Below are 18,133 nucleotides of genomic sequence, written 5' to 3'. Positions count from 1 at the left end.
AAGGGGCATGCACTGTGGAGGTCACTGTTAAAGGGGCAGACACTCTGAAGGTCAATGTTAAAGGGGCGGCCACTGTGGAGGTCAATGTTAAATGGGTGGGCACTGTGGAGGTCATTGTCAAAGGGACGGCTACTGTAGATGTCACTGTTATGGGGGAAACTGTCAATATCTTTTTACGACACACGGAAAAATAAAATGAAATAGATGAAATATATCCGTGTGAAGCCGGGTACTTCTGCTAGTCTCTTATATATAAAAATGAGTTTCTATTTGTCTAGACGTTCTTTATGCCGACCAAACGACTGGACTGATCTTCACCACATTTGGCACACAGCTACATCAGGTATCCGAAACCTCCCAGCTCTCTAGGATGTACCGTTCCTGAGATATTCCCAAAAAAGGACCTGCATTAGCCAATAGAAGTCAGCAAGCCTTTCACTTAAATCCGAACTGCCATTTACACAGGTCGCAGGTCCTACTCCAGGTTGTCATAACAACTGATCACAGGTTTTAGCAGTTCGCAGGTCCTTAAATATTCAGTCATATGACGTATGACAGCACAACTACACTGCTACATGCATGGGTAGCAGGGGCCACTATTAAATGGATAGGCGCTGTGGAGTTCACTGTTATTAAAGGGGCGGGCACTGTGCAGGTCACTGTTATTAAAGGGGTGGACACTGTGGAGGTCACTGTTATTAAAGGAGCGGGCACTGTGGAGGTCACTGTTATTAAAGGGGCGGGCGCTGTAAAAGGTCACTATTAAATGGGCGGGTGCTGTGGATATCACTGTTATTAAAGGGGTGGGCACTGTGGAGGTCACTGTTATTAAAGGGGTTGGCACTGTGGAGGTCACTGTTAAAGGAGCGGGCACTGTGGAGGTCACTGTTATTAAAGGGGCGGGCGCTGTAAAAGGTCACTATTAAATGGGCGGGTGCTGTGGATATCACTGTTATTAAAGGGGTGGGCACTGTGGAGGTCACTGTTATTAAAGGGGTTGGCACTGTGGAGGTCACTGTTAAAGGGGCGGGCACTGTGGAGGTCATTGTTATTAAATGGGCATGCACTGTGGAGGTCACTGTTATTGAAGAGACGGGCACTGTGGAAGTCCCTGTTATTAAAGGAGCAGGCGCCGTGGAGGTCACTGTTATTAAAGGGGCGGGCTCCAGGGAGGTCACAGTTAAAGTGGTGAACTCTGTGAAGGTCACTGTTAAAAAAGTGGGCACTGTGGAGGTCACTGTTATTAAAGGGGCGGGCACTGTGGAGGTCACTGTTAAAAATGCAGGCACTGTGAAGGTTACTGTTAAAGGGGCAGGTGTTTTCGAGGTCACAGTTATTAAAGGGGTGGGTGCTGTGGAGGTCACTGTTAAAGGGGTGAACACTGTGGAGATCACTGTTAAAAAAGCGGGCACTGTGAAGGTTACTGTTAAAGGGGCAGGTGTTATGGAGGTCACTGTTATTAAAGGGTTGGGTGCTGTGGAGGTCACTTATTAAAGGGGTGGGTGCTGTGAAGGTCACTGTTTTTAAAGGGGCGGGCACTGTGGAGGTCCCTGTTATTTAAGGGGTGAGCACTGTGGAGTTCACTGTTAAAGGGGTGGGCACTGTGGAGGTCACTGTTATTAAAGTGTCACCGCCAGTTCTGTGAGAAGGTCTGGCAGACGTTCTTCTCTACCTCTTGTATGATGTTCTTTGTTTCGGTTTCACTTTCTCATCTCCTTTCCTTCTGCCAGGTGTCACTTATTTCGACTAATCATCTTCCTTTATATTCCCTCCCATACTGCCTCACTTTGCGGTTTATACTACTTCCTGGATGAAGTGTTTACTGCTGGAGGCTGCTTCTGCTGCTTGTTCAGATAAGTCTTTTACTTTATTGTGTTTCCTTGCTGGCTTGATTCTAGGTGACCCTGACTCTGTCCGTATTAAGTGCAGGGAGCCGGTGGTCGTGTCCCCTCACTATTATAGGGTTTTCAGGTGTCACACAGTCTTAGGTACGTGGGCATGCAATCGTCTGCCATACAGACCCTTGCATGAGCATAGTAGTCAGGGAGAGCTCTTAGGGTTTTATAGGGCTCACCTATAAGCTCCTTAGTTTGGGATCAAGCCAGTCGCTCGTTTATTTATATGTTCCAGCTATCTGCTAACTTCATCCGTGACATAAAGATGCGGGAATTGTGGATGTCCCTGTTATTAAATGTGTTGGCACTGTGGAGTTCACTTTTAAAGGGTCGGGCACTGTGAAGGTCGCTGTTATTAAAGGGCCGGGCACTGTGGGGGTCACTGTTATTAAAGGAGCAGGCGCTGTGAAGGGTCACTGTTATTAAAGGGGCGGGCACTGTGGAGGTCACTGTTAAAAAAGCGGGCACTGCGAAGGTTACTGTTAAAGGGGCGGGCACGGTGGAGGTCACTGTTATTAAAGGGGTGGGTGCTGTGGAGGTCACTTATATTAAAGGGGCTGGCACTGTGGAGGTCACTGTTAAAGGGGTGAACACTGTGGAGGTCACTTAAAAAAGCGGGCACTGCAAAGCTTACTGTTAAAGGAGCAGGTGCTGTGAAGGTCACTGTTATTAAAGGGGCGGGCGCTGTGGAGGTCACTGTTATTAAAGGGGTGGGTGCTGTGAAGGTTACTGTTTTTAAAGGGGCAGGCGCTGTGGAGTTCACTGTTATTAAAGGGGCGGGCACTGTGGAGGTCACTGTTAAAAACGCAGGCACTGTGGAGGTTACTGTTAAAGGGGCAGGTGTTATGGAGGTCACTGTTATTAAAGGGGTGGGTGCTGTGGACGTCACTATTTTAAAGGGGCAGGCGCTGTGGAGGTCACTGTTATTAAAGGGGCGGGCGCTGTGGAGGTCACTGTTATCAAAGGGGCGGGCACTGTGGAGGTCACTGTTAAAGGGGCAAACACTGTGGAGGTCACTTAAAAAAGCAGGCACTGTGGAGGTTACTGTTAAAGGGGCAGGTGTTATGGAGGTCACTGTTATTAAAGGGGTGGGTGCTGTGGAGGTCCCTTATATTAAAGGGGCGGGCACTGTGGAGGTCACTGTTAAAGGGGTGAACACTGTGGAGGTCACTTAAAAAAGCGGGCACTGCGAAAGTTACTGTTAAAGGAGCAGGTGCTGTGGAGGTCACTGTTATTAAAGGGGTGGGTGCTGTGAAGGTCACTGTTTTTAAAGGGGCAGGCGCTGTGGAGTTCACTGTTATTAAAGGGGCGGGCACTGTGGACGTCACTGTTAAAAAAGCAGGCACTGTGAAGGGTACTGTTAAAGGGGCAGGTGTTATGGAGGTCACTGTTATTAAAGGGGTGGGTGCTGTGGAGGTCACTTATTAAAGGGGTGGGTGCTGTGAAGGTCACTGTTTTTAAAGGGGCGGGTACTGTGGAGGTCACTGTTATTAAAAGGATGGGCATTGTGGAGGTCACTGTTATTAAAGGGGCGGGCACTGTGGAGGTACCTTTTATTAAAGGGGTGAGCACTGTGGAGTTCACTGTTAAAGGGGCGGGCACTGTGGAGGTCACTGTTATTAAAGGGGCAGGCATCGTGGAGGTCACTGTTATTAAAGGGACGGCACTGTGGAGGTCACTGTTATTACAAGGGCAGGCGCTGTGGAGGTCAACTTCACCTCTGCCACTGCATCATTGGATATCCCAATGTTCTTCTTATCCTCCACATCGGGTTTTGTATTGTCTCCACTGTTGTCTCAGCCGTTCCTGTAGTTGTTCCCTTGTATGTGTTCCACAATGTTTCTCTAAATGTCAGACCAGCTGCAATGTTTCTTTATATATATGTGTGACCTTTCCAGTATACCTGGCGATTCACTAGTGGGCATCCATAGCATATTGGCCCCTGTACGTATCTTTTGCTGAGGATGATGCCCCAGTAACTGGTTTCCCTTTTTTTGCCCTTATGTCGAGTGTTAAGCACCTTGCCTTTTCCTTTTCCAATATGGCGCCGCAGGACGCTCCATGCTCAAAGCGCATGCGCGCATTCAACTACGCCCATATATTTTTCAAGCGCGCGCTATAAAATGCGACTGAGCCGCATTCAACGCCATGTCTGCCGTAATCCAGGCTTAAGGTATAGTTCCTTTGCATCTAACTTTGTGCTTTTCTTTGTTTTTGACTTGCATCGCGCATGGTACTTACTGTCTCTGTTTGCAGCAGGCATTTGTAATATCATCACTTCTATCCATATATTGTGGTGTGCTCATTAGTAGCCTCGGTAGCTGTAATGAGCCGTTTCCATATTAATAGCTATTATAGACTACTCTTGTGGAACACTTAGGGTTATCCTTATTTGTTATTTGCTTCTTCTCCCCTCTTTTTGTTTTCAACCTACGTACCTAATGTGTTCTGGTCCTTTTATCTGGTCTGTTACTTACTGTACCTTCACCTTTGGTCCTGTGTATGTTTTTCCCGTCTATTTACTTTCCTCTGATGATGTATCATCCCTATAATGAATTTTTCGTGTTGGATTTTTTTATATGAGATGATTATGTATTGTGACACGGAATGCATTTTTGATTACAGTCAGGTCCATAAATATTGGAACATCTACATAATTCTAACATTTTTGGCTCTATGCACCACCACAATGGATTTTAAATGAAACAAACTAGATTTGCTTTAACTGCAGACTGTCAGCTTTAATTTGAGGGTATTTACATCCAAATCAGGTGAACGGTATAGGAATTACAACAGTTTGCATATGTGCCTCCCACTTGTTTAGGGACCAAAAGTAATGGGACAGAATAATAATCATAAATCAAACTTTCACTTTTTAATACTTGGTTGCAAATCCTTTGCAGTCAATTACAGCCTGAAGTCTGGAATGCATAGACATCACCAGACGCTGGGTTTCATCCCTGGTGATGCTCTGCCAGGCCTCTACTGCAACTGTCTTCAGTTCCTGCTTGTTCTTGGGGCATTTTCCCTTCAGTTTTGTCTTCAGCAAGTGAAATGCATGCTCAATCGGATTCAGGTCAGGTGATTGACTTGGCCATTGCATAACATTCCACTTCTTTCCCTTAAAAAAACTCTTTGGTTGCTTTTGCAGTATGCTTTGGGTCATTGTCCATCTGCACTGTGAAGCGCCGTCCAATGAGTTCTGAAGCATTTGGCTGAATATGAGCAGATAATATTGCCCGAAACACTTCAGAATTCATCCTGCTGCTTTTGTCAGCAGTCACATCATCAATAAATAAAAGAGAACCTGTTCCATTGGCAGCAATACATGCCCATGCCATGACACTACCACCACCATGCTGTACTGATGAGGTGGTATGCTTAGGATCATGAGCAGTTCCTTTCCTTCTCCATACTCTTCTTTTCCCATCACTCTGGTACAAGTTGATCTTGGTCTCATCTGTCCACAGGATGTTGTCCTAGAACTGTGAATGCTTTTTTAGATGTCGTTTGGCAAACTCTAATCTGGACTTCCTGTTTTTGAGGCTCACCAATGGTTTACATCTTGCGGTGAACCCTCTGTATTTACTGAAGTCTTCTCTTGATTGTTGACTTTGACACACATACACCTACCTCCTGGAGAGTGTTCTTGATCTGGCCAACTGTTGTGAAGGGTGTTTTCTTCACCAGGGAAAGAATTCTTTGGTCATTCACCACAGTTGTATTCCGTGGTCTTCCAGGTCTTTTGGTGTTGCTGAGCTCACCGGTGCGTTCCTTCTTTTTAAGGATGTTCCAAACAGTTGTTTTAGCCATGCCTAATATTTTTGCTATCTCTCTGATGGGTTTGTTTAGTTTTTTCAGCCTAATGATGGCTTGCTTCACTGATAGTGACAGCTCTTTGGATCTCATCTTAAGAGTTGACAGCAACAGATTCCAAATGCAAATAGCACACTTGAAATGAACTCCGGACCTTTTATCTTCTCATTGTAATTGGGATAATGAGGGAATAACACACACCTGGCCATGGAACAGCTGAGAAGCCAATTGTCCCATTACTTTTGGTCTCTTAACAAGTGGGAGGCACATATGAAAACTTTTGTAATTCCTGCACCGTTCACCTGATTTGGATGTAAACGGCTGCAGGGACTAACGTTAGAAACATACTGTTATGTAGTGCTGACATTAGCGCATCGCTAATGTCAGTCAGCTACATAACAGTATTTCTGGTGGTAGAAGCCCTTTAAGCCCAAACCGGGTTTTGCTCCTGCTTCGTCTGGAGCGTTTCAGTTTCCACTTTCGAGTATGGGCGGTATTTATCACAACATCACATCCTCTCATTTTTTATCTCATTGCTAAAAATGCCCTTATAACATTTCCTCGTTATTATGGGCCTGTTTTCAGTATTGCTCAATCATTTAAATACTCATATGCATATATGTAAAACACTCATAAATGAAATAAAATAGAACAACGATCAAAACTATCTCTTCATTTACATGTTCACCTGACTATGTTCAAAAATAGCAGTTCCGTGCAAAGCGATACTCCTGAACGGATCAATACCCACATGATTGCTACACATGGGCTACACGTGAATTCCTGGATACTAAGTATCCTGTAAGAAAAATTAACACCAGTATAGGCTATATCAATCCCATCGATGCGACAAGATCCCGCACCATTCTCTACACAGAGAGACTCCTCGTGTTCTCACCACGATCTACACTCACCTAAAGAATTATTAGGAACACCATACTAATACGGTGTTGGACCCCCTTTTGCCTTCAGAACTGCCTTAATTCTACGTGGCATTGATTCAACAAGGTGCTGATAGCATTCTTCAGAAATGTTGGCCCATATTGATAGGATAGCATCTTGCAGTTGATGGAGATTTGAGGGATGCACATCCAGGGCACGATGCTCCCGTTCCACCACATCCCAAAGATGATCTATTGGGTTGAGATCTGGTGACTGTGGGGGCCATTTTAGTCCAGTGAACTCATTGTCATGTTCAAGAAACCATTTTTCCAGTCTTCAACAGTCCAATTTTGGTGAGCTCGTGCAAATTGTAGCCTCTTTTTCCTATTTGTAGTGGAGATGAGTGGTACCCGGTGGGGTCTTCTGCTGTTGTAGCACATCCGCCTCAAGGTTGTGCGTGTTGTGGCTTCACAAATGCTTTGCTGCATACCTCGGTAGTAATCAGTCGGCCCATTCTCCTCTGACCTCTAGCATCAACAAGGCATTGTCGCCCACAGGACTGCTGCATACTGGATGATTTTCCCTTTTCACACCATTCTTTGTAAACCCTAGAAATGGTTGTGCGTGAAAATCCCAGTAGCTGAGCAGATTGTGAAATATTCAGACCGTCCCGTCTGGCACCAACAACCATGCCACGCTCAAAATTGCTTAAATCACCTTTCTTTCCCATTCTGACATTCAGTTTGGAGTTCAGGAGATTGTCTTGACCAGGACCACAACCCTACATGCATTGAAGCAACTGCCATGTGATTGGTTGACTAGATAATCGCATTAATGAGAAATAGAACAGGTGTTCCTAATAATTCTTTAGGTGAGTGTATATCATCTTTCCACAAGATAGCGGTCTTATAGAGTTGAAAGGAGTGGCATCTTGCACGTATGACCTGCCATTCCATCCATTTCAGGGGTCCCCATGAGGTACGGGTCCCAGTGGTCATACTCCCACCGATCTAGTGGCCAGGCTCGGACTGGCCCACCGGGGAGCCGGTGAAATCCTCGGTGAGCCCCTTGCCTGTCTGCTTTTACTAGTCAGCGGCAACCCCAGCTGCCTGCTGACAAGCACTGTTGTAATAAACAGCGCAGCATTTAGCATAGGCACTGTGTGTATGTAGCAAGCAGCCAGATGATCTGGACTGTCATCCAGCTGCTTCTCCTCTTGTATAGCTGGCACAGTGCTGCGGAGCATATCTTACTCAACTATAGGCCCCGCCTCCTGATCTCTGCTCTCACTACGTGCATCCTTCATCCAGCTGCACAGTGAGAGAGAGAGCTCTCCTGCTGCCTGCCCGTGTTCCAGAGACTGAACAGAGCACGGGAGTTCAGTGTGGTAGAATGTAATGACAGTGTAGGAGAAGAGAAGTAGGAGGCTCTTTTTCAAATAAAGCTACAAAAGTGTGTCCAGCCAGGCCAGTCCCTAAAGTAATGGAAAAAAAAGGTATTTACTGATTTAAAAAAAATATAAATAAATCATGTTTTTACTGTTCCCCTCTCTGAAAATTACAACTCCCAGCATGCCCTGTCAGATGCAGACCTTCATGACCTGCTGAGAGTTGTAGTTTTCCTCACTGCAAAATGCCATACTCCTAGGCCTACTCACACCATGTATACCATGGTAGAAACTGCTGTGGCTTCTGCTGCTATATACGCTGCATTAAATGGAGCTAAGCCATGAAAGCACACTGCATCAAACGTGGACATGTCTGTTCTTGGGACAGTTGCGGGTTTAACCCCTTCAGGACAGGGCCATTTTCAGTTTTTTGTTTTTTTTTCTTTTTTACTCCCAGCCCTCCCAGAGCCATAACTTTTATTTTTCCATTCACATATCTGTATGACAGCTTGTTTTTTGCGTGATAGGTTGTACTTTTTAACGGCACAATTTACAGTTGCATACAATGTAGTGGGAAATGAGAATTTTTTTTTTAAATGACGTAAAATTATAAAAAAACAAAAAAAACAAAGTTCCGCTACAGTTTTATGAGTTTTTTTTGTTTTCACAGCATTTTCTATGCAGTAAAACTGACTTGTTACTTTCAATCTCTGGGTCATTATGATTACATCTATACCACATATGCTTAGACTTAATGCTGGAAAAAAAAAATCTTTGAAAAACGCTAATGTGAAAGTAATGAGAAACAATTTGATATAGTGCAGTGCACAATGCTGTTCTGTTTAGCATACTGTATTGTGTGCCAAAATGCATACATTCATGTGCATGCGACTGAAAATTGAACAAGTAATATCTCCAGCTCTAGGGTGGGCCCCCAAAATCAATTCCACTGGTGGGCCCTAGGCACTCCAGTACGACACTGCTAGTAGCTATCCCCTGTATGATCAGTGCAGGCAAGAGAGGAAGCTAAAGTATATTTCAGCTCACAGAGAGGACTATGAGAAATATAGCTCTCCCCATGGTGCAAGACCTGAGGCACATGACGATCACTAACAACTCTCATGAGTTTAATACCTCGTGTGCGTGAGCGCTAAAGTAAAAACTCAATTTAAATATCCACTACCGCAGGGATCAGCAACCTTCGGCACTCCAGCTGTTGTGAAACTACAATTCCCAGCATGCTCCATTCATTTATATGGGAGTTCTAAGAAGAAAAGAGCAAGTAGGCATGCTGGGAGTTGTAGTTTCACAATAGCTGGAGTGCCGGAGGTTGCCTACCCCTGCACTACCGTCTTACAAAACTGCATCAAAAAACCTAAACTTGGAAACAGCCTCAGTGATCTGGTCAATCAGACCAATTGTAAATTTAAATTGACATCTAAAACATGATGATCATACAGTTTAACATAGAAATACTGCATTTTACAGACTATAAGATGTATCGGACTGCAATACGCACCTAGGATTTAGAGGAGAAAAATTATATTTTTCATCAGACCTCAGATAAGACCCCCCAGTCCTCATCAAACCTTAAAATCAGACCCCCATTCGTTATTAGACCCACAAATTAGACCTCCAAGCTCCATGAGGCCTCAGATCAGACCCCTCCAGCCTTCATCAGCCTCAGATCAGACCCCCATCAGACCTCACCTTAAAAAAATAATTAAACTTGCCTTTCCTGTTCCAGATAGTGCTACCAACCCTGCAGAATGAGCACTGAACACTCCCCTCTCTTCTTCCAGCCCATGCTGCATTGTGACCTGACGTCACACATGGTCAGTTCGTACACTGTACGCAGTCATGACACAATGCAGTGCGGGGCCAAGAAGAAGACCAGGGAAGGTGAGTAGAGCCAGCACAGCACTTTCTTTACCGCTCCCCATGCCTCCTGCATGCTAATGACCGCTTCCATAAAGGAAGGGGGGGTCATTAGCATTCGGACTAAAAGACGCACTGCCTCCCCCCCCCCCACACTTTTGGGGGAAAAGTGTGCCTTATAGTCTGAAAAATACAGAAGGTGGCAGGTATGAACTGTACACAACTTGAATTTTTGCTTTGGGCAGACACTTATTTTGACCTCTGCTTATTTCGACTTTTATTTTGTGCACATTACGTTTTGATGAAAAATTAATGAGCATTTGTATGCTAACTATATTATTTGCTTTATTCCCTAGCTCTAGTTTATTTCATCCTGGAAAATTATGCTTTGTTTTTAATATCGTGAACTTTGAACCTTGCATGGGACGAACATTGCCTAGGAAAGGCGTGTGTACTGGCTATCTTGCCGAACTTGTGAGGAGAAATGCTGAAGAATCTAAAGCAATCGCTGTCACTGGCAATATAAACCTGTTCACCGCAGAACCCAAGGTACAGTATAACAACCAGGGATCTTTGACTCATTGTTAGACTTCATGCACACGGCCGTTGCCTGACCGTGCTCGTATTGCAGCCTGCACTCAGCGGGACCGGCCATTTGCACACCGCATTACGGATGCGGACCCATTCTCAGTGCTTCCGTGGGGTTTCTCTCAAAAGAAAAGTTTCTCGCAAAAAGAAAAATAGAACATGTTCCATTTTTTTGCAGTGGGACAGATCACAGATCTAGTTGAATGGGTCTGCATCCGTCAGCGGCAACCTCACACAGGTGCCCGTATATTTGCGGTCCCCAATGCACGGCATAAGGCCTTTCTTTATTATCTATCTGTAGTGTGATAACTTATTTAAATCCTTAGTGACCAACCTGATTTGCGTCTTAGTGACCAAGGACTTTTTAAAAAATTTCATCATATTAAAAAAGTTATAACTTTTTTTTTTTTTGCCATTGATATAGCGTAAGAGGGCTTGTTTTTTGTGGGACAAATTGTAGTTTCTAATTTTAGGGTACACATAACTCATTGATTAACTTAATACATTCATAATACACTGTACTACTTATGTAGCGTACTACAGTATATTATGCTATCAGTAGGATACTGAAAGGCAACTTAATAGGCCATGCCTCTGTCACAGCCTAATATGCATGCACAGAAGGCAAGACTGGGGGTCTTTATTGGACCCCGGTTACTGTGTACAGATATCAGCACCCTTCAATTAAATTTGCAGCATTGCCAGTGGGTGACAGATGGAGCCTCCTATCTCTGAAACCACTTAGATGCCAGGTTGCTATTAATCAGGGCAAATAAGGGAATAAGCAGCCATGATCGTTAATTCTACTAATCTAGGCCGTTGGAGCAGGATCTCGGCTGTCATGAGACTGTATAAGCCCACTTGCCAACTTCATGGCAAGGTCTTTCAAATGGGTTCCTTCAATGTTAGGTTCACAACACTGCCAAGCTAAGGCGCCTTAATGTAACATAGTAACAGTTTATAAAGCTGAAAATAGACATCTGTCCATCCAGTTCAGCCTGTTATCCTGCAAGTTGATCCAGAGGAAGGAAAAAAGAACTGTGAGGTAGAAGCCAAATTTCCTCACTTTAGGGGAAAAAATTCCTTCCCGACTCTAATCAGGCAATCAGAATAACTCCCTGGATCAACAACTAGGGATGAGCGAACCCGAACTGTATAGTTCGTACCGAATTTTGGGGTGTCCGTGACACGGACCCGAACCCGAACATTTTCGTAAAAGTCTGGGTTCGGTGTTCGGCGCTTTCTTGGCGCTTTTTGAAAGGCTGCAAAGCAGCCAATCAACAAGCGTCATACTACTTGCCCCAAGAGGCCATCACAGCCTTGCCTACTATTGGCATGGCTGTGATTTGCCAGTGCAGCATGTGACCCAGCCTCTATATAAGCTTGGGTCACGTTGCGCTGCACGTCACTCTGCTGATTCAAGCATAGGGAGAGGTTGCAGCTGCGATGTTAGGGCGAGATTAGGCAGATTAACTCCTCCAAAAGACTTCATTCTGTGATCGATCTGCAGCTGTGGATCATTGATGTGCTAATATTGACTTGCTCACTTTTTTGAGGGTGCCCAGAGCGTTTTTAGATCACTTTTTTTCTGGGGTGATCGGCGGCCATTTTGTGACTTGTGGTGCGCCAGCACAAGCTATCACCAAGTGTATTTAACCATCAATAGTGTGGTTATTTTGTGCTATATCCTACATCAGCTGCAGGCTGAGCCTGTGTCACCGAAGTGCATTTAACCATCAACAGTCTGGTTATTTTTTGGCCATATACTACATCAGCTGCAGGCTGAGCCTGTGTCACCGAAGTGCATTTAACCATCAACAGTCTGGTTATTTTTTGGCCATATACTACATCTGGTGCAGGCTGAGCCTGTGTCACCCGAAGTGCATTTAACCATCAACAGTGTGGTTATTTTTTGGCCATATACTACATCAGGGGCAAGTTGAGCCTGTCACCCAGCGCCTAAAAAATAGACCTGACATTTCTATTCAACCAAATCTGTACTGTTTTAGCTGGTCAAGTTATTTGTAGTGACCGTAAAAGCACTTTTTTTTTTCTGGGTTGAAAAACTATTCCCAAATTTGCCATTCTCAAAATAACTAGTTTCTGGTATTTGAGGCCTACTTGAAATCTATCCCAAAAAGGATATCTTACATTGAAGGTGCTGATAGTGTCATTCAGAAAAACCTAAGACACACGCTACCGTGCAGATAGAAGTCTAATTCTTGATTAAACCTATACCTGTCACACAGCGCAAAAAAAAACAGGCCTCACATTTCTATTCAACCAAATCTGTACTGTTTTAGCTGGTCAAGTTATTTGTAGTGACCGTAAAAGCACATTTTTTTTTCTGGGTTGAAAAACTATTCCCAAATTTGCCATTCTCAAAATAACTAGTTTCTGGTATTTGAGGCCTACTTGAAATCTATCCCAAAAAGGATATCTTACATTGAAGGTGCTGATAGTGTCATTCAGAAAAACCTAAGACACACGCTACCGTGCAGATAGAAGTCTGATTCTGTGATTAAACCTATACCTGTCACACAGCGCAAAAAAAAACAGGCCTCACATTTCTATTCAACCAAATCTGTACTGTTTTAGCTGGTCAAGTTATTTGTAGTGACCGTAAAAGCACATTTTTTTTTCTGGGTTAAAAAACTATTCCCAAATTTGCCATTCTCAAAATAACTAGTTTCTGGTATTTGAGGCCTACTTGAAATCTATCCGAAAAAGGATATCTTACATTGAAGGTGCTGATAGTGTCATTCAGAAAAACCTAAGACACACGCTACCGTGCAGATAGAAGTCTAATTCTGTGATTAAACCTATACCTGTCACACAGCGCAAAAAAAAACAGGCCTCACATTTCTATTCAACCAAATCTGTACTGTTTTAGCTGGTCAAGTTATTTGTAGTGACCGTAAAAACACATATTTTTTTTTTCTGGGTTGAAAAACTATTCCCAAATTTGCCATTCTCAAAATTGTGGTGAACGGGAACAATGAGGAAATCATCTAATAAGGGACGCGGACGCGGACGTGGACATGGTCGTGGTGGTGTTAGTGGACCCTCTGGTGCTGGGAGAGGACGTGGCCGTTCTGCCACAGCCACACGTCCTAGTGAACCAACTACCTCAGGTCCCAGTAGCCAGCAGAATTTACAGCGATATTTGATGGGGCCCAATGCCGTTCTAAGGATGGTAAGGCCTGAGCAGGTACAGGCATTAGTCAATTGGGTGGCCGACAGTTGATCCAGCACGTTCACATTATCTCCCACCCAGTCTTCTGCAGAAAGCGCACAGATGGCGCATGAAAACCAAGCCCATCGGTCTGTCACATCACCCCCATGCATATCAGGGAAACTGTCTGAGCCTCAAGTTATGCAGCAGTCTCTTATGCTGTTTGAAGACTCTGCTGCCAGGGTTTCCCAAGGGCATCCACCTAGCCCTTCCCCAGGGGTGGAAGAGATAGAATGCACTAACGCACAACCACTTATTTTTCTTGATGATGAGGACATGTGAATACCACCTCAGCACGTCTCTGATGATGACGAAACACAGGTGCCAACTGCTGCATCTTTCTGCAGTGTGCAGACTGAACAGGAGGTCAGGGATCAAGACTGGGTGGAAGACGATGCAGGGGACGATGAGGTCCTAGACCCCACATGGAATGAAGGTCGTGCCACTGACTTTCACAGTTCGGAGGAAGAGGCAGTGGTGAGACCGAGCCAACAGCTAGCAAAAGAGGGAGCAGTGGGCAAAATCAGAACACCCGCCGCCAAGAGACTCCGCCTGCTACTGACCGCCGCCATCTGGGACCGAGCACCCCAAAGGCAGCTTCAAGGAGTTCCCTGGCATGGCACTTCTTCAAACAATGTGCTGACGACAAGACCCGAGTGGTTTGCACGCTGTGCCATCAGAGCCTGAAGCGAGGCATTAACGTTCTGAACCTTAGCACAACCTGCATGACCAGGCACCTGCATGCAAAGCATGAACTGCAGTGGAGTAAACACCTTAAAAACAAGGAAGTCACTCAGGCTCCCCCTGCTACCTCTTCTGCTGCTGCCGCCTCGGCCTCTTCAGCTGGAACGTTGGCACCTGCCGCTGTCACGAGGGTATCAAGAGCCACGTCTGACTCCGTTATACCTGGGGTCAGGAAGTCGCAGTGGTGGCTGCGCGCTCTATATCTAAAGATCATGGTGTTTCTTAGTTATTGTTTTCTGTGTTTGCCTTGCTATCCTTTTTGTCTCTCTCAGGGATCCATAGCTTCTCCTCCTCAGCTGTTTCGTGTCTGCCACTCCCTACCTCCTTATATTCTCCCCTCACACTTCTCTAGTTGCCAGTTATAGAGCTTCCTGCCTGGACATCTATACTGACCCACTGGAGTGGTTAATCCTGGTTGTTGTTCCTGTGTGCTACCCTCCGGATCCCTGTTTGGCTTATTGTTGTCTCCTGTTGTCGCCCACCTGGGAATATATGTTGAGTCTGTGTTGTCTGTCCTCCCCTTGGTGTTTTCCCTTAGAGTTAGTGGTGCGGACTAGTGTTCCCATCGCCCTGTTCACTACCTAGGGCTCAGCTCAGGGAAAGCCAGGGCTTTAGGCACGTGATCGGCGTACGGGTGAGGAACCCGTCTAGGGACGTCAGGGCAGCCAGGTGCCAGCCGCCAGGTGAGTCAGGGGTCACCATCTTCCCTCTCACTTGGGCAGGGCCTTCCTCGTTCCCTCCCTCTGTGTCACGTATGTGATAGCCACGCCGACCGTGATATTATAACTGGCCCTTACTTTTTGAGAAAAAATAAATAAATAAAAATTTTAAATTTTTTGTTTGTTGTTTTTTTTTTATTATCTCTCTACTTAGTATCCAATATGGATCCTATTGATGCCTTGGCAGAACAGCTTCAAAGCCTGTCTTTGGAGGTGGCAGGATTGAAGGCATCTGTTCTCCAACAACAGCAGCAAATGCAGCAGACCGCACCCCCAGCGGTTGCTATGGGTAACCAGGTTGTCACTGAACCCAAGGTTGCTCTTCCCGACAGATTTTCTGGGGGAAGGGACAAATTTGCAACGTTCCGTGAGGCCTGCAAATTATATTTTAAGTTGCGCCCTTACTCCTCAGGTCATGAAGAACAGCGGGTTGGGATTGTAATTTCCCTGCTTCAGGGGGATCCGCAATCCTGGGCGTTCTCGTTACCCCCTGGTTCTCAGGCTCTTCGGTCTGTGGAGGGATTTTTTGGGGCTTTGGGTCTCATATATGATGACCCTGACCGAGTCGCCCTGGCTGAGTCGAAGTTACGGAGACTCCTACAGGGAGGTCGGTCAGCAGAGGAATATTGCTCAGAGTTCCGTAGGTGGGCTACGGATACCCAGTGGAACGACCCGGCTCTCAGGAGTCAGTTCTGCTCTGGGTTATCTGAAAGGGTTAAGGATGCACTGGCGCTGTATGAGACCCCCCTTTCTCTTGATGCTGTTATGTCCCTCTCTATCAGAATAGATAGACGTCTTAGGGAGAGATCGAAAATTCCGGAGCAATTGGTTACCTCTCCCAAGCAACAGTCAGCCTGTACTGACTTAGATGAGCCTATGCAGCTAGGCGGAACTTCTCGTCAGGTCCGTCCTCCCGAGATTCGCCGTAGAGGGGGGGGCTTGTTTTTTCTGTGGGGGGAGGGGTCATTTCATTAATGTCTGTCCCTCCTTTCTCAAAAACAAAAGACCGTCGGAAAACTACTAACCCCGGGCTGTGCGGAGGATGTCAGCCGGGGGGTATACGTTTCCTCCATACGAACATCTCAATTTGTGTTACCAGCGGTTATTGTTTTTGGTGTTAAGACGGAGTCTATTTCTGTTTTTCTAGACAGTGGAGCAGGGGTAAACTTGATTGATGCCCATTTTGCCCGCACTATGGGTTTGTCTCTCTGTACGCTGCAGAGACCTATTCCTGTATTCGCTATAGATTCTGCTCCTCTGTCTCAGAGAAACCTCACCCACATTGTTCGTAATTTACACCTTCGGGTAGGGGACCACCATAATGAGTGTCTTTCATGTTACGTTCTGGAGGGCCTTCCCTCTCCGGTGGTATTGGGTCTTCCCTGGTTGGTAGCGCACAATCCAGTGGTGGATTGGCAGGCCAGGGAGATATTGGAGTGGAGTGAGCATTGCAGAGAGAATTGCTTAAATAACAATTGCTTAATCGCCTCCATAGCTTCCCTACCTACATTTATTTCGGACTTTGAGGACGTTTTTTCTGAAAAGGGTTGTCAGAAACTACCACCTCATCGTCCTTATGATTGCCCGGTTAACCTGATTCCCGGGGCAAAATTACCCAAGTCCAGGTTGTATAATCTTTCGGGTCCCGAGAGACAAGCCATGAAAGATTATATCTCCGAGAGTCTGGCTAAGGGACACATCAGACCCTCTTCTTCACCCGTGGCTGCAGGGTTTTTCTTTGTTAAAAAGAAAGATGGGGGTCTGCGTCCTTGCTTAGATTTCCGTGAGTTAAACCAGATAACCATCCGTGACCCATACCCTCTTCCTCTCATTCCTGACCTTTTTAATCAGATTGCGGGTGCTAAGTGGTTCTCCAAACTTGATCTTAGCGGGGCCTACAATCTGATTCGTATCAGGGAAGGGGATGAGTGGAAGACAGCTTTTAACACCCCTGAGGGGCATTATGAAAATCTTGTTATGCCTTTCGGTCTGACCAATGCCCCTGCTGTCTTCCAACATTTAGTTAATGATATTTTTAGTCATCTCATCGGCAGGTTTGTAGTCATATACCTAGATGATATCTTAATTTATTCGGCTGATCTGAAAACACATGAGGTGCATGTCAGGCAAGTACTGCAGGTCCTACGGACGAATAAATTATATGCGAAAATTGAAAAATGTGTCTTCGCTGTTCAGGAATTACAGTTCCTGGGATATCTATTATCTGCTTCAGGTTTCCGCATGGATCCTGGGAAGGTCCAGGCAATTTTAGATTGGGATCTTCCTGAGAACCTTAAAGCCCTACAACGGTTTTTGGGTTTCGCTAATTTCTATAGAAAGTTCATTAAAAATTATTCAGTGATCGTTAAACCCCTAACCGACATGACTAGGAAGGGGACGGATTTTTCCAAATGGTCTGACGCCGCTAAAGATGCATTTTCCTCTCTAAAGGAGAGGTTTACCTCGGCACCTGTTCTAATTCAACCTGATGTCTCCCAGCCTTTTATTGGCGTAGTAGATGCGTCAGAGGTGGGAGTGGGAGCTGTATTGTCTCAGGGTCCGTCTCCTGGCAAATGGCGTCCTTGCGCTTTCTTTTCCAAAAAATTATCTTCTGCAGAGAAGAATTATGATATTGGAAATAGGGAACTGTTGGCGATTAAACTGGCGCTTGAAGAGTGGCGTCACTTCTTAGAGGGAGCAATCCACCCCGTCACGGTGATTACGGATCACAAGAACCTTCTGTACCTAGAATCGGCTAAACGTATCACCCCTAGACAAGCTAGGTGGTCGCTATTCTTTACCAGATTTAACTTTGTAATCACCTATCGTCCTGGGGCAAAAAATACCAAGGCAGACGCATTATCTCGTAGTTTCCCTGGAGGGGGTAATGTTTGTGATCCGGTACCTATTTTACAAAGAGGAGTGGTTGTCTCTGCTGTACACTCTGTTCTAGAGGGAAAGGTGTTAGAGGCTCAGGGGGACGCCCCGG

At 45.4% G+C, this 18,133-nt stretch overlaps 1 protein-coding gene across 2 annotated transcripts in view; it reads left to right on the top strand.

Annotated features, from left to right (window-relative positions):
- Positions 1-18,133, top strand: part of MTRR (5-methyltetrahydrofolate-homocysteine methyltransferase reductase) — a 1,123,497-nt gene that overhangs the window by 799,582 nt on the left and 305,782 nt on the right. For both annotated transcript variants that reach the window (XM_040431866.1, XM_040431867.1), the window contains exon 11: positions 10,215-10,407. In XM_040431866.1, the coding sequence (XP_040287800.1) occupies positions 10,215-10,407 (193 nt within the window). The remainder of the gene's footprint in view (positions 1-10,214; positions 10,408-18,133) is intronic.

This window comes from Bufo bufo, chromosome 5 (assembly GCF_905171765.1).
Source record: "Bufo bufo chromosome 5, aBufBuf1.1, whole genome shotgun sequence".
Taxonomy (NCBI): domain Eukaryota; kingdom Metazoa; phylum Chordata; class Amphibia; order Anura; family Bufonidae; genus Bufo; species Bufo bufo.
This window is presented reverse-complemented; position numbering and strand designations above follow the sequence as displayed.